The sequence below is a fragment of the Helicoverpa armigera genome, chromosome 14 (genome assembly GCF_030705265.1).
Source record: "Helicoverpa armigera isolate CAAS_96S chromosome 14, ASM3070526v1, whole genome shotgun sequence".
Taxonomy (NCBI): Eukaryota; Metazoa; Arthropoda; class Insecta; order Lepidoptera; family Noctuidae; genus Helicoverpa; species Helicoverpa armigera.
Genome location: NC_087133.1, coordinates 1,249,432 through 1,266,270, shown reverse-complemented (window position 1 = coordinate 1,266,270; position 16,839 = coordinate 1,249,432). Strand labels below are relative to the sequence as shown.

The following is a 16,839-nucleotide window of genomic DNA, read 5'->3' as shown; positions in this document are numbered from 1 at the left end:
TTTAGATCTCTCTTAAATCCTGAACGTATGTAGGCATAATGTTTTTTTGCCATATTATTTGTAATCAACTTCTTGTACCCTTATTTTTTTATAAATACGTTACCTAATACAATTTTTTTTCGGTTTACGTTAAGTTCAAGGAACGACCTTTTTAAGGTTGAATTATTATTTATCAAAATCACAAAGGATATGGCGTCAGCGATTATTATCGCTAATAAATCAATAAATACTTTCGATAGTACAATAATAAGTATTTATTAGATAAAATATGACTTTTATCAGTTTCTTTAATGATAAATGTCTATATTTAGAAGGGTTTAATTCAGTATGAACTAAATATAGAATATTTATAGCAGTACCTACCTATTACTAAAATTTAGGTACGGATCAAATATTAGCGGGGTGTGTTCTTATAAATACCTGATTACCACTTGTGTAAAAATACGAAATATACCTACTGATGTTTATTTATGTTAAAAAGTAAATGGTGTCCATTTTTACTGTGCCCTAACAGGGTCCACAAATGTACGTAGCTGTAAGCTTATTGTAACACCACGTGAAACTTGTGGAACGCAAAAAATTAAATGAATATGAATATATTTTTATAACACCCCTTCTTATTCCGTCGGGTATCAAAATATAGACTCTCTCTAGTTCTTTCATTCAGTGTTAACGTAGGCGTAGAAAAGACAAATCTGAGTAACAAATGAGATGTATGCCAGATGCCTAGTTAGGTAACGAATAAGAAGAAAATTTGCTAATTTCTTCAGCATATGACGCGATTAGCAAGTTATCACAATAAAGTACTATTTATCGTCTAATTACGCTTCGTGTAATTGTGTATTGTTGATGACACGTCATACTATTATTATTTTTCGGTCATTGGATAGGTACTTACTACCCTTATCGTACCACTGCGGTAGAAAGGGTTATGACTCACGAGTTATCTCGAGTGTTTTGTTAAGGGCAGATGATTTTAATGTTTACTATTTGTTTTTATTGATCCTGAAAAGTGGTTAACATAAATTGAAATGTGGGAAAATGTTTTATATGAGAAAGAAACTCTTACTACGTTTCTACTACTACACACGCGCGAAGCTCCGACTGCAATAAGAATTATTCTAATCAAGGAGAAACGTACGGAAATAGATAAGGGGAAAGGCATATCATATTTTTGATCTGTGGCATGAAGTATTTCCCATGAAAGGTAGGTAAAACCAAAAAAAGAAAATGACGGTAGACTTATAAACAACAATAAATCATACATTATCGATCTATTAAGTAATAATCAGAATTTGCTATCAATGATTCATTTGTTGTTGAGATAAAATATTTAAGTGTAGGTAATCATTATCATTAAGTTTCGCGCCAATTAGTTTTTGATGATGCAACTCTTCTTGTAAGAGGGATTATACATTTCAAAAAACCTAAGCTTCAAAAATTTACCGACTTCAAAAACGGAGGAGGTTAATGATTATATGTCCTTACTTGTGGGCATGTATTAAAATGCTCGAGGTAAATAATTTCTTCAATAGTTTCTGGAACGGTTGAATAAAACTAAAAATAATTTTAACTAGCGGGGCCCAACAGGGCCAAGGTCTGCCGGGGCTGCGGGATTGTTCGAAAGAGTTACCGCGGCCCTGGTACCTACATAAAAGACCTACGACGGAACACGGTTTTTAGTCAGTAAGAGTCTGACACTCCCTCACCGCTGCTAACCCACAGCGGGAGGGGTCATTTGATGATTTTTGATGTCGTTAAAAAAAAGGCCCTGCTTTTTTGCAAATACATGTTTAGATGACGAAAGCAATTAACAATAGGTAGGTACTTACGTAATTATTGGCAGGAAATAGGTACATTACTACAGTACAGTACAGTAATACATACTGCGGTAAAATTATCACACTTCAAAGAAAACTGATGCAATACTGATTAGTGTTGATTGATGGAATTTGATCGAATTCACGATAGATTTGTTTGGGTCAAACTTAACATCGAAAATATGTATTTTCTGGTTCTTGCCTGTGCAGGTGTTTGAATTAGTTCTTTGAACAGGACTATCTATTTTTTAAATCTATTGATCCTTTTAATCCAGCAGTTCGTGTTGTATCATCATACTGGTACCTACCTAAATCAGTTTTTGGGTAGGTGAACCAGAACAAAAAAGTGTACACTTTTATATTTCACAAATTGCTTTTACATTCCACACATATTTTTTTAATCTGCTTTACACCAAAGGTTGACGAAAATTAAACGGGTAATACAAAAAAAAACATAAGTTGCTATTGTATTGTTATTTAATAATTATAAACACTATGATATACTGTACAATTATTTTTAAATCATTAAAAACATAATTATCACCCACACATTTTACAATCGTTCACTTTTCACAGCCAATAATTCATTTATTTGAATCATAAAACATTTGTTATTAAAATAAAACATAATTTAAAACTAAAAGTAATTTATACAACTTGTCATATTTTTCTTAAATACATTTTAAATGCAATCTTAAAAATATAACTAAATAAATACAATTGAATTGTGAATATCATCAGAAAAATTGTTATTTTTAAGCCACGCTTTTTTAAATGCATATTTTATTTTAAAATTATAATACAATTCAGATTAAATAAGTCACATAATTTAGACTTATCATAAATTACAACGAAATAAAAAATAATTTATTCACAAATAAAAAAATATTGTTCCAATAAATCATATTTATTGGTGTAATAATATAATCTTTATAATAATAGAGATATAATTTATTAATTTGATAAAGTATTATAGTGTTGTCAAGTTGAGCACTTTATGAGTGGGTAACTGACCACTGAGACACGTTTTCAAAAATGTGTCAGCGGATTACCGTAAACTCTAATCATAATAATTCCTAGCATGATATTATTGTTTTGTTTTCATGCATGCATATGCTGATTTTCTGATGCTATAAAAATGAAGCGATAATCCCTAATTATGCAAAAATTCGATGCAATCTCATAACATTATGCTGAGTCGGAATGAAATAAGCATTCTATTGTAGATTAGGTGTTAGTAAGTAATTAGCGATTGTTTTCATAGAACAATTACCTATGAATTTGTAAATTTTGAAAAATTATTTGTCTTTCGCAAATTGTGTAATACAATTAAAAATAAAAGTGATTATTCTTTTTTACTGACTTGTCACCTATTGTGGTGTAAAATTTTGATAATTTGCTATTCAATTTAGACACCGTTTTTAAGCGATTTTTTGATAATTAATACATATTAGTAAATCGCTATCATTTATTTTCACATACCTACCTATAGGTTTTTTTTCTGGCCTTATATTTAGCATAGGTAAACCTGGCAAGAAATGCGAAATAATTATGAGATTTTCTTACTTCTACTCGAAGCCAGAATTATCCGTTGCTAATAATTAAAATTTAATTTTCAAACAAAGATTATCGCGTGAAGATCTCAAATACGATACCCAAAGAAATCTTACATCTGAAACGATTTTTTTATCAACAGGTGCACAATAAGCTAGATTAGTTGAACAATCTAAATTGTCGATGACTAGAATTCGACAATAATACGTCACTATGACATTTATGATAGTGATAATTAATATCATTTCGATTACCGACGTATTACGATTACGCGTTTTATGGATTACGCCTAAATCTTCGTCTGGATCTGGCTTTGGGAAGATAAATACATCCGTATTCTGACGTTGCGGTTTTTAGGCGGCCTTGAAGAGCATTCTTTTAGAAAGAGCTTCATCATCATCCCTTGATTATGTCTTAGTCGTATTATTGTCGATAGAAAACAATTTGTTACTTATTGCACACATATGTATCTAGAAGACACATTCTACAATTTTTATAAACATATAATTTATTTTTTGTTTCCTAGAAACACTGTCTTTTGTATCATCTTTTAGAACTTTTCATTATATCTCTTAAAGAGACGAGATAATGCCTAAAAGTTTCTTTCTCAAACCACTGCCGTGACGGTTGAACTTCATACCAATTTGATAGGAATATGGCACATCAAACTACCAGTCAACTACTTTTGCACTAATTGGCAGCATTAACCTCTAAATTTGGCAGTTCCTAATTTTCAAAACCCTTAAATACCTTGTTAAAGATTCTAGTTAAGCTTAATGCACTTTTTGGCGGTGTCTCCGAAGATTTTTCTCTTGACGTTGAGGACTGTGCCGATACCCTTGTTGACTCCTGCTGCGAGTGTGGTGGATAAGCAGGAGAGGAGACTGAGGAGTGTGCCAGGGACGGTGGGCAGGAGGATGGAGGCACAGGATGCTATGGATCTGTACACCACACGGCCGTTGGGATGTTGAAGGCTTCTGTAGTTGAAGTCACCGCCGACATCCACTTTGGTAAACATTTTGTACTAAGGAGAAAAGAAGACAGTCAGTTGCTGGGCTATTTAAACTTGAAGAATGGAAAGTCAAGTGTAAATAAAGTCATACAATTCTCTATTTTGATAAGGATTTTGAGCTATTGTGTTTGTTTCATAATAATCAATACGACATTAATTCAGTAATTAACGTTTCAAATGAGATTCTCCAAAAACAATAGAAAACTTAAAAAGGCTATTTCAATTACATCAGAAAATAATTGAAATTACTGGTTACCTGTTCAGGAGTGATGTATACTGGTTTGTCCATGACGATCCAAGTGACTACCTCCTGACACATCGGGGTGGTCAAGGAGCCGTGGTAAGTGTAGTACGACTGAGGTTGGTGACTCAACAGACGCCTAGTGGAACACAAGATTTTAAATTAGATTCGTGATGAATGGTAGGAAATGAAGACAGATTGACAGGTGAAAAAAGTGTTAGGTACGGTTTATGCGCCGTTCCCAATATATATAGATAAAGATAGAGCAAAATTATTAATGGATATGGTATTGCGAACGGCCGTTAGAATATTACATCTATGACAGCTATCGATTTAGTGAGAAAATAAGTAGGAGTTGGATTCACTTCAAAAAGTTTGGAATTAAAATCCCTTTATATGGTTTACTACAAAAACCAATCGAATATTTTTTTCTAATAAGTAGGTAGGTATGTGTAAATCCCCAACCGCAACTAAAATCTGTCGGCTATTGTCTATTGCCATTGCCCTTACGTCCTAACGATTAGTTTCACGACCGTCTTCCGTCCCTTAATGGGTTCTTAGTTCTTAGCTATTGCAGAACGAATTTTCTACCTTTGAGATTTCCTAGACAAGTCATTGTTAAAACGTAATTTCATAGAAATCTTCTTAAAACTCATCCTCATCCTGCCCCTAACCTAATTTTAATTTCTTTCAGTTTTCATCTGTTTCTGTTCTCTGTGTTATATCACCTACAAGTGACATCATTATCTATCTACCTAGCCCTTTCTCAAGTAGGTTGGTTTCGGTTTTTAGTCTGATCGGATGCAGCTGAGCTGTATATTACATATAGCGAGTGACTATCTGACCATAGTGACATTCTTCCTACAATTTCGGCATCCTTCGATCGTCCTTTAGCTTATTTCCTAATTTTCATATTCCAAAATTATTTGTTTTAAAGTTACTTACGAAACATCAATCCTCTGGACCTCAGTCTTGTTCTGTGAGCTGTCACCGAGGTAGGGCACCATCGGTATGATCTCCTCCAGAGCACGACCGCTATCGTATCCATTTCGTACCTTTAACAAAGAGGAATGTTTAAGACACCTATGTACTTCTGTAATAGATATTCAACCTTATCACAATAGTGGAAGGCTTGAAATTTGATAGATTCGGGTAAGTTGATCTGTTGGCATCTGTACCTACTGATCTGTAGAAAGAGTAGTTTTAATTCAACTAATATAAGTGACATACTTTAGCTTAATTAGCAAAGACACGTAAGCACTTAGTATGGAGATGGTGTTTTAGGGCTGTCTGCACAAGTGAATAAAAGATTGACTGTCTATTTAGATTTTTGAGTATTCCATCTAATCTATCAATTTTGGCTTATTTTCACAAACAAGATAGAAAAATTTATAAATGGTTGTTTATCCTACCGATTACATAAACGACTGTCGTTGAAATTGTCCTCAAAACTTGACTTACCATGAACATGACACCAACGACTGCCAATCCATCAGATCTTAGCAAAGCCTCATCGAGGGTCAGACCAGTCTTGATGTGTACCATGTGGACTTCCAAGGGGTACCTGATGACAAACAATTTCATTAGACAACCGCTTGAACGCTGAGGCTATTCTTCAACTTTTATCTGGTACATAGTTCTTGAAGAAGCTGCAGGATTGTTCGAAAGAGTTACCGCGGCCCTGGTACATGAAGGGCTCAAGAAGGAACATCATGGGTTTTAGTCAGTAACAGTCTGACACTCCCTCACGCTGCATCTTCAGTGGGAAAAAGGTCTATCGTTTGTCCGAGTAATAACAACTTTTTCTATAGTATTACAGGTGGAGCTATAAATTATTAATTTCCCATGGGCTTAATAACAGTATGAAAGATCTTTCTGTAGTAACAACATATTTCTAGAATAAGATACAGTTTTTCCAAGATCAGTTACATGAATTCTGTTCACGTCACGTAATAGATAGAAAATATCTTGCTACTCATATTTCACTTCTGTTTATGTAAATAGGAATTTCCTTTCTCTCATTTCTTGTATTTAATTACATATCATTTTTATCTAATAATGTCGTAAAACACACAAACAGAGCTACTAGATAGTTAATTATAGTATTTTTCTTTAATTGGCTTGATAAAAACTATACCTAAGTATGTATGAAATAATATCCAGTCAACGGCTTCCACATTAAGACTGTTTTTGCACCCGCGGAAACTAATTCTCGCACTCGGGTAAAATGTAGCCTAAGGCATGGTTCGTATCTGACGGAAATTGCACTAACGCATCATCATAGGTGTGTATGACTGAATATTTTATCGTATATTTGTATTTTTTGGCGTTACGCGACCGATAATACGCGACACATGTTCCGTCAGACACGCACCATCCTTTCTTAGAAATGGACACGCGTGCCTTAAAACAACATGAATAAAATACTATCTCATTCAGTTCCTAACAAGCAAACACAGACGACCAAGACATTGTTTCAATAAGAAAACCGTGGAAAGAAACCGGTACACTACAAGCACAAAATTCGGGAACAAATAAAATGTCAGCTAGCCGACATTGAGTACACACCTAATCTTTGTGCAAACTAGTATGATACTCAGTTATCTTATGTGACATAATAATGTACGATTTGATTTGTATAGCGATTACAGTATTTTGCATATTTTACGATTAGGAACTTTTCTTTAATATGGTGAAACAAGCGATCTTACTTTCATGCCTGAACTTTTTTTTATTTTTTTATTTAACGACGTCAAAAATCATCAAATGACCCCCCCCGCTGTGGGTTAGCAGCGGTGAGGGAGTGTCAGACTCTTACTGACTAAAAACCGTCGTGTTCCGTCGTAGGCCTTAATGCATGAACGTAGAACGACTTTTTTGGTGGTTTGTAAACATTTTAGCTTTGGTGTAGCCTTGAGTTTATTGAATTTCTGCTAATATTTGTATAGAAAAAATAAACCTCATCTTTAGCAATAATAGAGATTTCCTATTAATAGCCTTGTTCACTCGCATATTTATTGAGTCTAATAATTTACTTACATTTTCTTAGATAGTCAGAAATTCAAGACTCTTCATCTAAATTATTATGGGTGCAAGTTAATCTCAATTGGAATAGTTCTAAGATACAACTTGACCTCTCTATTGTGTGTTATCCCAACTATTAATTAGATTTTGGAAACTTAATTAAGTAGATGAACATTCTTTGTAAAGTTTTCAAACACGAAAAAAGTACCCACATTTATTTTCTGATATTAATTACACGATTTTCGTGATATCTAAGATTTTTACGGAAGTTAAGAATCTGATAGGTGTATAATACACAAAGCATCTTATCTTTTTATCATAAAAATATTCATAAACCCTATTTTGCAAAAGTTATATAACAATAATCAAACACTCAATTATATAATAGAACGATAAGTTGAATAAATTATCGTAATCTCAAGGTTTTACAATTAACTTCACCTAGACCGGTTTACGTGGGTGAATGCACTCGTTTGTAATTACCTAAACGATTATTGTGACTGATTGTACGTACATATTATAATTACTTCCTTAATTTATTATATCAGTTCTTTTTACGTATTTTGTGCAAAGCTGCAGCATAATTTTCAACAGGTAGGTAATCAAAAATATGAATATCGAAATTAATTAGTGCCTACAATTAATTGTAAGTGAATTAAGTAAGTACGTGATTTTTGAATACCTTTAACAGGCTAACAAAAATCATATTTAGCCAAAAACTTCAAATTAACAAAAAGGACTCATTTCTAGCATGTGGAAAAGACACACACAACACAAACTTAAGCCAGTTTAAATATTATATCTAAAGCTAAGAAAATTTGAATTTATTTCTCGTCTTTAAACGTAATTTGTTGGCCAATAAACCACCAATAAATTGTTCAATAAACTACGCGTCACCTTAATAGCTAAATAAGATAATTCCAATCGATCTGATTAATAAATTGCGATCAACAGACGATTATCTACTAATTGAGAATTTACTAACAGTTAAGATCATTACAGTCGGAAGCAAAAATTCCAAGTCACGTTTATTCTATCTGAAGGCACAGTAATTTAGGACTGCGGGATTGTTCGAAAGAGTTACCGCGGCCCTGGTACAAAAAGGGCTTAAGAAGGAACATGATGGGTTTAAGTCAGTAAGAGAATGACACTCCCTTACGCTGCACCCACAGCGGGAGTCATTTGATAATTTCTCATAAAAAAGGGTTCAGTAAATTATGAAGTTTCCAATATTTTTGGATAACCAGTATTCATTGCTTTACGGTGTAAATAAAAAGCTGTATCCTAAAGGTCAGTTTAAATGAAAATCCACATATCTTTAGAAAAGGGTTCAAGCTTGAAATGAAAAGGTGTAAAACGTGAAAGGTCGTGCTTTCAGAGCTGAGATTGCTGAAAAGATACAGCCGTTGAAAAGAGTGCACAGAATGATGAAGGTTACGCTTTCAGGTGAAAAAAGGTTCGCTATGTATCATGGATTGGATTACTTTTGAAATCATCTTTAGGATTAATCTAGTGGGATAAAGGATCATCTTTTTTAAGGTCGATAAAAAATATCTTTGTGGATTTGTATTTCAATAAATGTTTTGTAGACATAAGCTCTTTTTATACGATTATGTGCGTTTTGCAGGTTTTTATAACTAATATTTAGTATTGTTCTTCTCTATTATCTCTCCTATATTATCTCTTCTATATTATTTTATCTTACTATCTAGAAAGGATTTTATTGAATACCATTTTGGTTGTCACGCAAACTCAGCCATGAGTACGATCAGTTCTGGTCGATCAATTTATAATATTGAATCAAGTGCGACTCATATTACGAAACAAATATCGTATTAAATTATTTACATAAATTAACAGTGGTTCAGTGTGTAAAAACCTAATACTACAACGAAACAACTCCAACAACACTATAAGTGTTATCAGATATGATAATAAATCAATGTCTTTCTATATCCTCATTCCTCATATTATCCTCTACTTTTTATAAATTGTAGTCTTAGATTATTGTAAAACTGTTCGTTTTCCTAATAAAACAAAATACAATATTTTTAAGATATTCTTGACTTACTTCATTCCATCGATAGCGTGTTCAGAAAGCCAGTGGAAGTGGAACTGCAGGAAAGTGTAGTTCCCTCTAAGAGGACCTCCTTGCAGGATCGGCGCCGGCCCATCCGCCACGCCTGACCATTTCACTGAAATATCGAGCATATTTTAGTGGAAGGGAAAAGTGGATAAGACTTTTAGCATAAAGAAGTGATTAAGTTATGTAGTGACAAGGCCTACTTTGAGCGTATCTAAGGACCTCAAATTTTAGGTCAGTATTTCTTGAAGATTTCCGCTAAAATTGCAAAAAGCAAATAGCCTATAATTTTAGCTTACAGGTACATTATAAGCTTTTTCTTCATAGAGAGTTAATGGGGCTATTCACGATCGTTGTAGGTATTTTAATAATATATTTTTGCCGTAAGGAATATTTTATGCACGCAATCTACATCCAGCCATTAAAAAAAATACATAATATTCCATGGGGATGCTCCATTGGGACCCAAGGTTGAAAGGTTTTTACTCTCTTGGCAGTAACAGCGGATCTTAATATCCATTTAATTTCCTTTGCCATTTTCTTGCCCTCTTCCTTTTTTATATGATTAATGTTAAGTAGCTGACCTGCGTTAAAATCATATTGTTTTGCACTTTTTCTCACTTACCATTTTACCATGATTCAAAATTTCACACTAATAGTTTATTTGGTGGAAAAAATGGTAACTGCAGTGACTTTAGAAGCTCATAATTTGCAATTTCAAATTGTCTATTTTAAATATTGAGTTGAAGGGTAGTAAATTAGTCTAGCTATGTACTTTGAAAACGAAATTGGAACAGAAAATGTACAACTTTAATATCACGCCATCGCTTTGAAACATGAAATGTAGAGCCTTTATTAAAAGTTTGAAAAAGTTCGAAACTGCGGCTAACAGATCTAGGTACCTACAGGTACCTATACCTATACGCGATGTGAAAACTGCATATTCGTTTAATAATCCTACGCTTTTCAAAGTTGACATAGTAAAAGTTAGCAAAAGTTAGCCCTGTACGAAAAAAGAGAAAAAATACATGACGAATTTTGTCCTACGAGCTATCACGCTATCCACAGCATAGGGTTTTAGAATAACCTAGAATTCTCTTTTTAACTATGGTTCTAGAATTTTCTAGAATTTGAAAATGATACTCACGCGTATGTCCATTATTAACAGCATACAGAGGCACATCATTGTACCCCCTGAAGACGAGGGGGCCTCGTATGTGCACCTGATGCGTGTCTACCACGGCTTCGTTAGTCATGATGTTTATGGGGGACTGTTGCTTCCCCACGTTGCAGACGCCCGGCCATTGGTATTCCTCTGTGGGGGGAAGATGAGGTTTAAGTATGGTTTGGGTGAAAAAGTGATGTAGGTTGGGGGAATTAATGAAGGTTCGAGTAAGAGTTAGGATTGTTTTGAGTAGCGTATTCTGTGCTTATAACAATGTAAATGCCCAAAATGTAAGACGTAGAAACAAGTAAAACTATTATAGTAATCTGTGGTAGAAATGAAACAAAAGACTACAAAAGTAGTGCTATTAGAAGTTGAAAGAAAGTGTTGATTGTAATTTGAAAGGAATTAAATAAGCATTTTTGCTTTTGAATATACAAGGATATATTTTTGTATTTAAATGTTTTTAATCGCGCAAAATGGCGTCAGCGCATTGACTTGTCACAGGCCACCACCATGGTGTAGAACAGATTGTTTTATTATAATAAAACAATTGTTATTATTATATTACAACAGAACATTGTCATTATTACATTAAACAATATAGGTTTCAATTAAAAAACTTTACATTTGCAGTTAGAATGCGGTTTACCCATAGGGTTTTATGCAAGGTATCGAAAGTCAAGATTGAAAAAAATGCATTATTGGAGATACTATCAATAAGTAGGTACTTAATTTACAAAACCCAGAATTTAAGCCTCAAAATGCAGTATGTTTAATTGATAAACAGTACAGATAATCTAGTCAAATTTAATTGATGAGCTTTGATTATGTCCGATAAGTTGCAAAGAATGTACATAAGTAATTGCATAATTGGGGAATTATCAAAAAATAAAAGCCGCTTTATTTACCCATCATTAAGAATTAGGTATGTACGTGATGTTCGTTTATTTTCGCAATGTCATTTAAGTTTATCTTCAGGCTTAATTATTTAGGAAGTAAATTACAGCGGGATAGTTCGAAAGTCAACTAAGTTTTGGAACTAAATAGCAATCGAAGGAATTTGGATAAGTTTTTGGCTATGCGAGGTCCCTTTTCGGTGCTTTTACAGACTGAACATTTATTTCATATTTTTTAGAGTATACTTTATTGGTGTGTTTGTGTATGTCAGTTATGACATTTTCTTTAGTGCTTTTTTTCTGGTCTGTGTGTATGTTATTCTATACGCGGCTAATTCTAGAGATACAATCTGACAAGGGTAATTTATTGACCGTGCAGACAATGGGAAAAGGTTTTATCTTCAGTACACTTTGGGATATTGTTTATTCTCCTTACAAGTTGGTTTACACAAAAATGCAGGTGTGCTTGGAAGCGGTTTGTCCGATTAAAAGTTGGTTGGGTTTCGAACTTACATATTTATTTTTATCATATCAGAAGAAATAAGCTTTCGTCATCAATTTCTTAGCAATCTTTGATGACATTTGTAAACAAATAAGATTGTTATCATTAATGTTAAAAATAACGTCGCCTTATATTTTAATTGATTATCTTCATGACTCATTAACTTTGTTATATTCAGATTTAATTGTAGACAACTTATCTTTGGTCGTACGATATCTATCAATAGTTATTATTAGAATTCGGCGACTTGAAAATATGCTGCGACAGCGTTATTTTTAGAAAATCTGTATTTTTGTATAATTTCCTTTATTGATCGAAAAAATACGGTACTTAAAAAATAATAAAAGTAGGTTAGCATTGATTTGATCCTGATCAAATTTATTTATGGAGCTTGGTATATTAGCTATGTAGTTCAATGAAAACTTACGGTTATAGGTCCATTCCGCCTGCAGAGTCAAATCTGAAACAAAATAATGACATTTATGAAAAAAATATTTCGAGAAGCTTACAAAAAGTTTGAATCCTATATTGAAGAGCGTCTATGGAGTTTCTTGCTGATTCTTCTCCATAAGACCCATTCTTGGAACCTATTGACGTTTCTTCAAAACCTAGATGCATAGGTCTATATGAAATAAAATTTTGACTTTATGTCGCATTCCACAAAAAAATGTTCCATTAAAGAAAACAAAAGGGAAATACAAAAAATATGTAATGTATTTATAGATACAGAAAGGCTGAAATCGATGGCAATCGAGTCACATTTATTTAGAACCATGGGTTAGGTACAATATTGTAATGTTTTGTTTACATTTTTTTTTTTCAGATTTGTGTAAACAATCGCTAATCGCTGTTAATCTATAGTGATATAATCATCGTATTTTTAACACCAATGTATATAGATCTTCACCTTTAGGCCAAAGCTTACTTTAAGCTATTTAACTTGTTAACTTTCGTTAAGTTTTAGGCTTAGTGCGTGAGTAGGATTGAGTGCCCAAGATATAAGTTTGACCCAGTTTTTACAGACGATTTAAAGAAGTTGTCTGGATTAAACTGACTTAAACGAATATTTTTATTTTGTTTTTATTTTGGCAAATAAGTTTTGATTAAACTGGGCTGCAATATCTTGAGGTCCCGAAGGTGTATTCTTAATATTCAGCTTTTTTTAAATTCACAACATTGAAATAAAAACTTTTTACAAACCTGCCAAACTGATCACGAACAACACAAAAATCGCAAACATTTTTCAAAAATATTTTATTTTTCAATTTATTTTTCAAAAAAATATTTCACTTTTTATTTTTTGTTTATCAATTTATTTATTGAATAAAACTTTTTTTTTGTTGCAACAACTGTAGTTCACTCTCACACCCACGTTTCCCGACTAATACGCAAATTGGAGTAAGTGCTCATTTTATACATTTTTTCGTCTTGTTGTACATTTTTTTATCGGGCGTACGACCGCGCGGGTCGGCCAACACTAAGCTGGTTCGTAGTACGTTCGGAGTGATAATAGGTATGTTCGTGACATACGGCCGGGAACGACGGACGGCATGGCGCGTGCCGCGGCGACTGTTTGTCAATACTGAGCATGCGCGACTAATGTTTGGAAATTGTGTTCGGTAGTATAACAGGTGAATTTTCTGCTACCTAATACTTTGTTTATTTGTGTTTTTTTTTTCATTTTCATATTTAACACTTTATTGGTACACACTTTTTTAATATGAAAAAAATGTGGTAAGACTGGAAAAGAATGCTGTTTCGTTTTTTAGTAGGTATGTGAAAAAAAACTGTCACTCAAATTACCTATAACAATAGTAGGGGATTATCTAATTTATTAAGGCATTTATTTAATTCCTTAATTTTGCTATACATGACGCTATTTTGTGGTGTTTAATAAGACTGAAAGAAAGTTCGCAAAAGGTCAGTACAGTTTGTTAACTTTTGAAAGTAAACAAAGCGATGTCCAATAAAATTAGGTCAATCAATCAACTTTTTATTTGCTTTTTTTGTTTTTTACAAATAATCTAAAAATCTTTTCATTTTCCGAGCGATGCAGTGCACCGATAACTTAATTACTTGTTTATAGATAAACATTCGTTTGCAGTGAATCAGTTATTTTTGTGTTAATTGTAAAACAACAAAACTTAGTCAGGGAATTATCAGGTTTGATCGGCTTGTTCCAGTTTCCAATATACTATCTTTATTTATGATCTATTACGATTTTATTTATTGTTAACATACTATTCAGGTACCTACTAAAATTAAGCTTTTTTACAAATAATAACAACACACAGTTATGTACAATAAAATAAATAGCATCAAGTTTTTATTTATGATAATATCTGCATCGTTCTAGAATTTTCCTCGCATCGTTAAAAAACTTTTTCTATATACATACATACATACTTGGAATGTAAATTTTAAATCAGTTCTTTTGACAGTATTAGTAGAGTATTATTTGATAATTGCTTAATATTATCTTGAAAAGCGTGCGCACCTTTTCCGACTGCTAATTTGTATAATCTGTTTATCTATAACATCAAACATGTTTCGTAGATAAACAATTCGCTTATTCATTGACCAAAGGGCTTGGGTGAGCTTGCGTGATTATCATTCAAATAGACTTCATTCGAAATAAAACTTCTATTTTGCATATAAAAAAAAACAATTCTATGGAACACACTATAGAGAGAAGAGAAACTGTAAGTACATATTATTATTTCACCACATTCATAATCTGACAGTATGAGATAAAATATATTCATGATTTCTTCATCTCTTACAGTATAAGGTAGTTGACTTGCTAGAAAGTTAATATAAGTACCTACCTACTTACAAGTTATCGCTACTTTTAGTTCAGTATCGAAAGACGTTTTAAATCCCTTGGGTAATTTTTAAGTGCTTAAAAAAATAGAACATTCCAGAAAAGTATTTTTTCCTTTCAAGCACCGGTCTGAACTTATCAAAGTAAATACCTACTTGAAATATTATAAATGGCGTAAAGTACGTACCATTATACATTTATACGTACCTCTTGGTCCAAAAATAGAACATAAAATAAATTTCAGATAAAAATTGAATTAAAGTCAGGCATAAAGTATTGATAATGACTGTAAATGAGATAGGTAATTCCTATCTGTATTGATCAGAGACGATAGTGGAAGTAATTTGCAGTCTTAGACTTGGCAGATAAGTTGATATCTTAGCAGATTGTCTTTGCTGTTAAGACATTGTGACGTGTCGGGAGGAATGACAGACATTATATGCAATATACCTAGTATGGTAAATGCACAAAAGATTACTGGGTCTTTTTTTTTCTTAGCTTGAATTGTCCCACTGCTTGGCAAAGGCCTCCCCATTTTGTTTCCACACCTCTCGATGTTTCGAGTCATTTATTGTTCAAGCTATCGTCTGCTTCACCGTCTACTGCGTCCAATCTTAAGATTTTCACTTAATGAAAGAGGTCTTTTTGTAAGATCTTGTTTTTGTGTTGATACCCACGGTAAATACCAAACTTATAAGCATGAAGTCTCACTCTATACAGTTATATGTTATAAGCGAAGTGTATTTTATTTTCTAGAAACAATATTTATAGTAGTTTCTATCTAGTTTTTTGATCTTAAGTTCAACTCCAAAACAGTCTGATTAAATAAAACTCCTCCCCTAAAGCTGTCCATCCCAATCGCTCGTATGTCTCAGATATCAGATCTCAAGTTGGCGTCGCGCGCAGCTCACCTAATTTATTAATAAAAATCTTACCGCCTAAGTGGTGCACCGGCCTTCTATATAAACAGTAAGTGCAATCTACTGCACATGCATCCGCTATATAAGATTACTAGGTAAAACTAAAAATAGAACAACGTCTTCTTGTAATTTACCTAAAGTTACCTCACTAATGGGGCATTACCTAAATAATAGAGTACCTAGATACTCCAGAGCAAGATAATTACGAGCGTTCCAAATACAATTTGTTCGAGAAGTTATATTCCTCTTTAAAGTTAAGTGGTCAGATAGGAGTTCATATGAGAATAATGACTAATTGATATTATATTATATAGGTAAGTACATTATTCATTAGATTCCGTCTTTCCGTCTTCCGTGGAAACACTTGTCGAGCTTTGATAAAAGTCATCTCATGTTCTAAGTTGGATTCCGTTCTGTGTGACAAACAGCTCAGTTATTGAAGCTTGATAAAAGAACAAACATAGAAATCCATAAACTTTCACATTAATGTATTATTTATTATATTAAAGTGATTGACGTTTTTATTGTGAAGACTATGACCGATTACAATTTAATCGTATTATATTGAGTAAGTGGTTTATCGTTTTAACCGCAACCGTTTTGTCACATAAATCATACATCGGCCATAAAAGCAGCCTATTATATATTAATTTTCTTGGGATGCACGGATGCAAGTAAAAGCATGGAAAACGGCTTGTAGTAATCATTTTCCAAAACTCACCTAATCCTTACTAATATAAAATTGCGAAATCAATTATATCTGTCTATTGAGCTTTCACTTCAAAACTACTGAAT

The 16,839-nt window shown here is 32.9% G+C and overlaps 1 protein-coding gene across 1 annotated transcript; it reads right to left on the bottom strand.

The window, feature by feature from the left end:
• Nucleotides 1–2,279: 2,279 nt before the first annotated feature.
• On the bottom strand, nt 2,280–13,803 carry LOC110376139 (putative carbonic anhydrase 5). The gene is made up of 8 exons (XM_049836982.2): nt 13,501–13,803; nt 12,728–12,760; nt 10,882–11,049; nt 9,723–9,846; nt 6,089–6,191; nt 5,573–5,682; nt 4,643–4,766; nt 2,280–4,398 (listed from the first exon to the last, which is right to left on the bottom strand). The coding sequence occupies exons 1-8, from the start codon at nt 13,538–13,540 to the stop codon at nt 4,138–4,140; spliced, it is 963 nt and encodes a 320-aa protein (XP_049692939.1). The 5' UTR covers nt 13,541–13,803; the 3' UTR covers nt 2,280–4,137.
• Nucleotides 13,804–16,839: the final 3,036 nt, after the last annotated feature.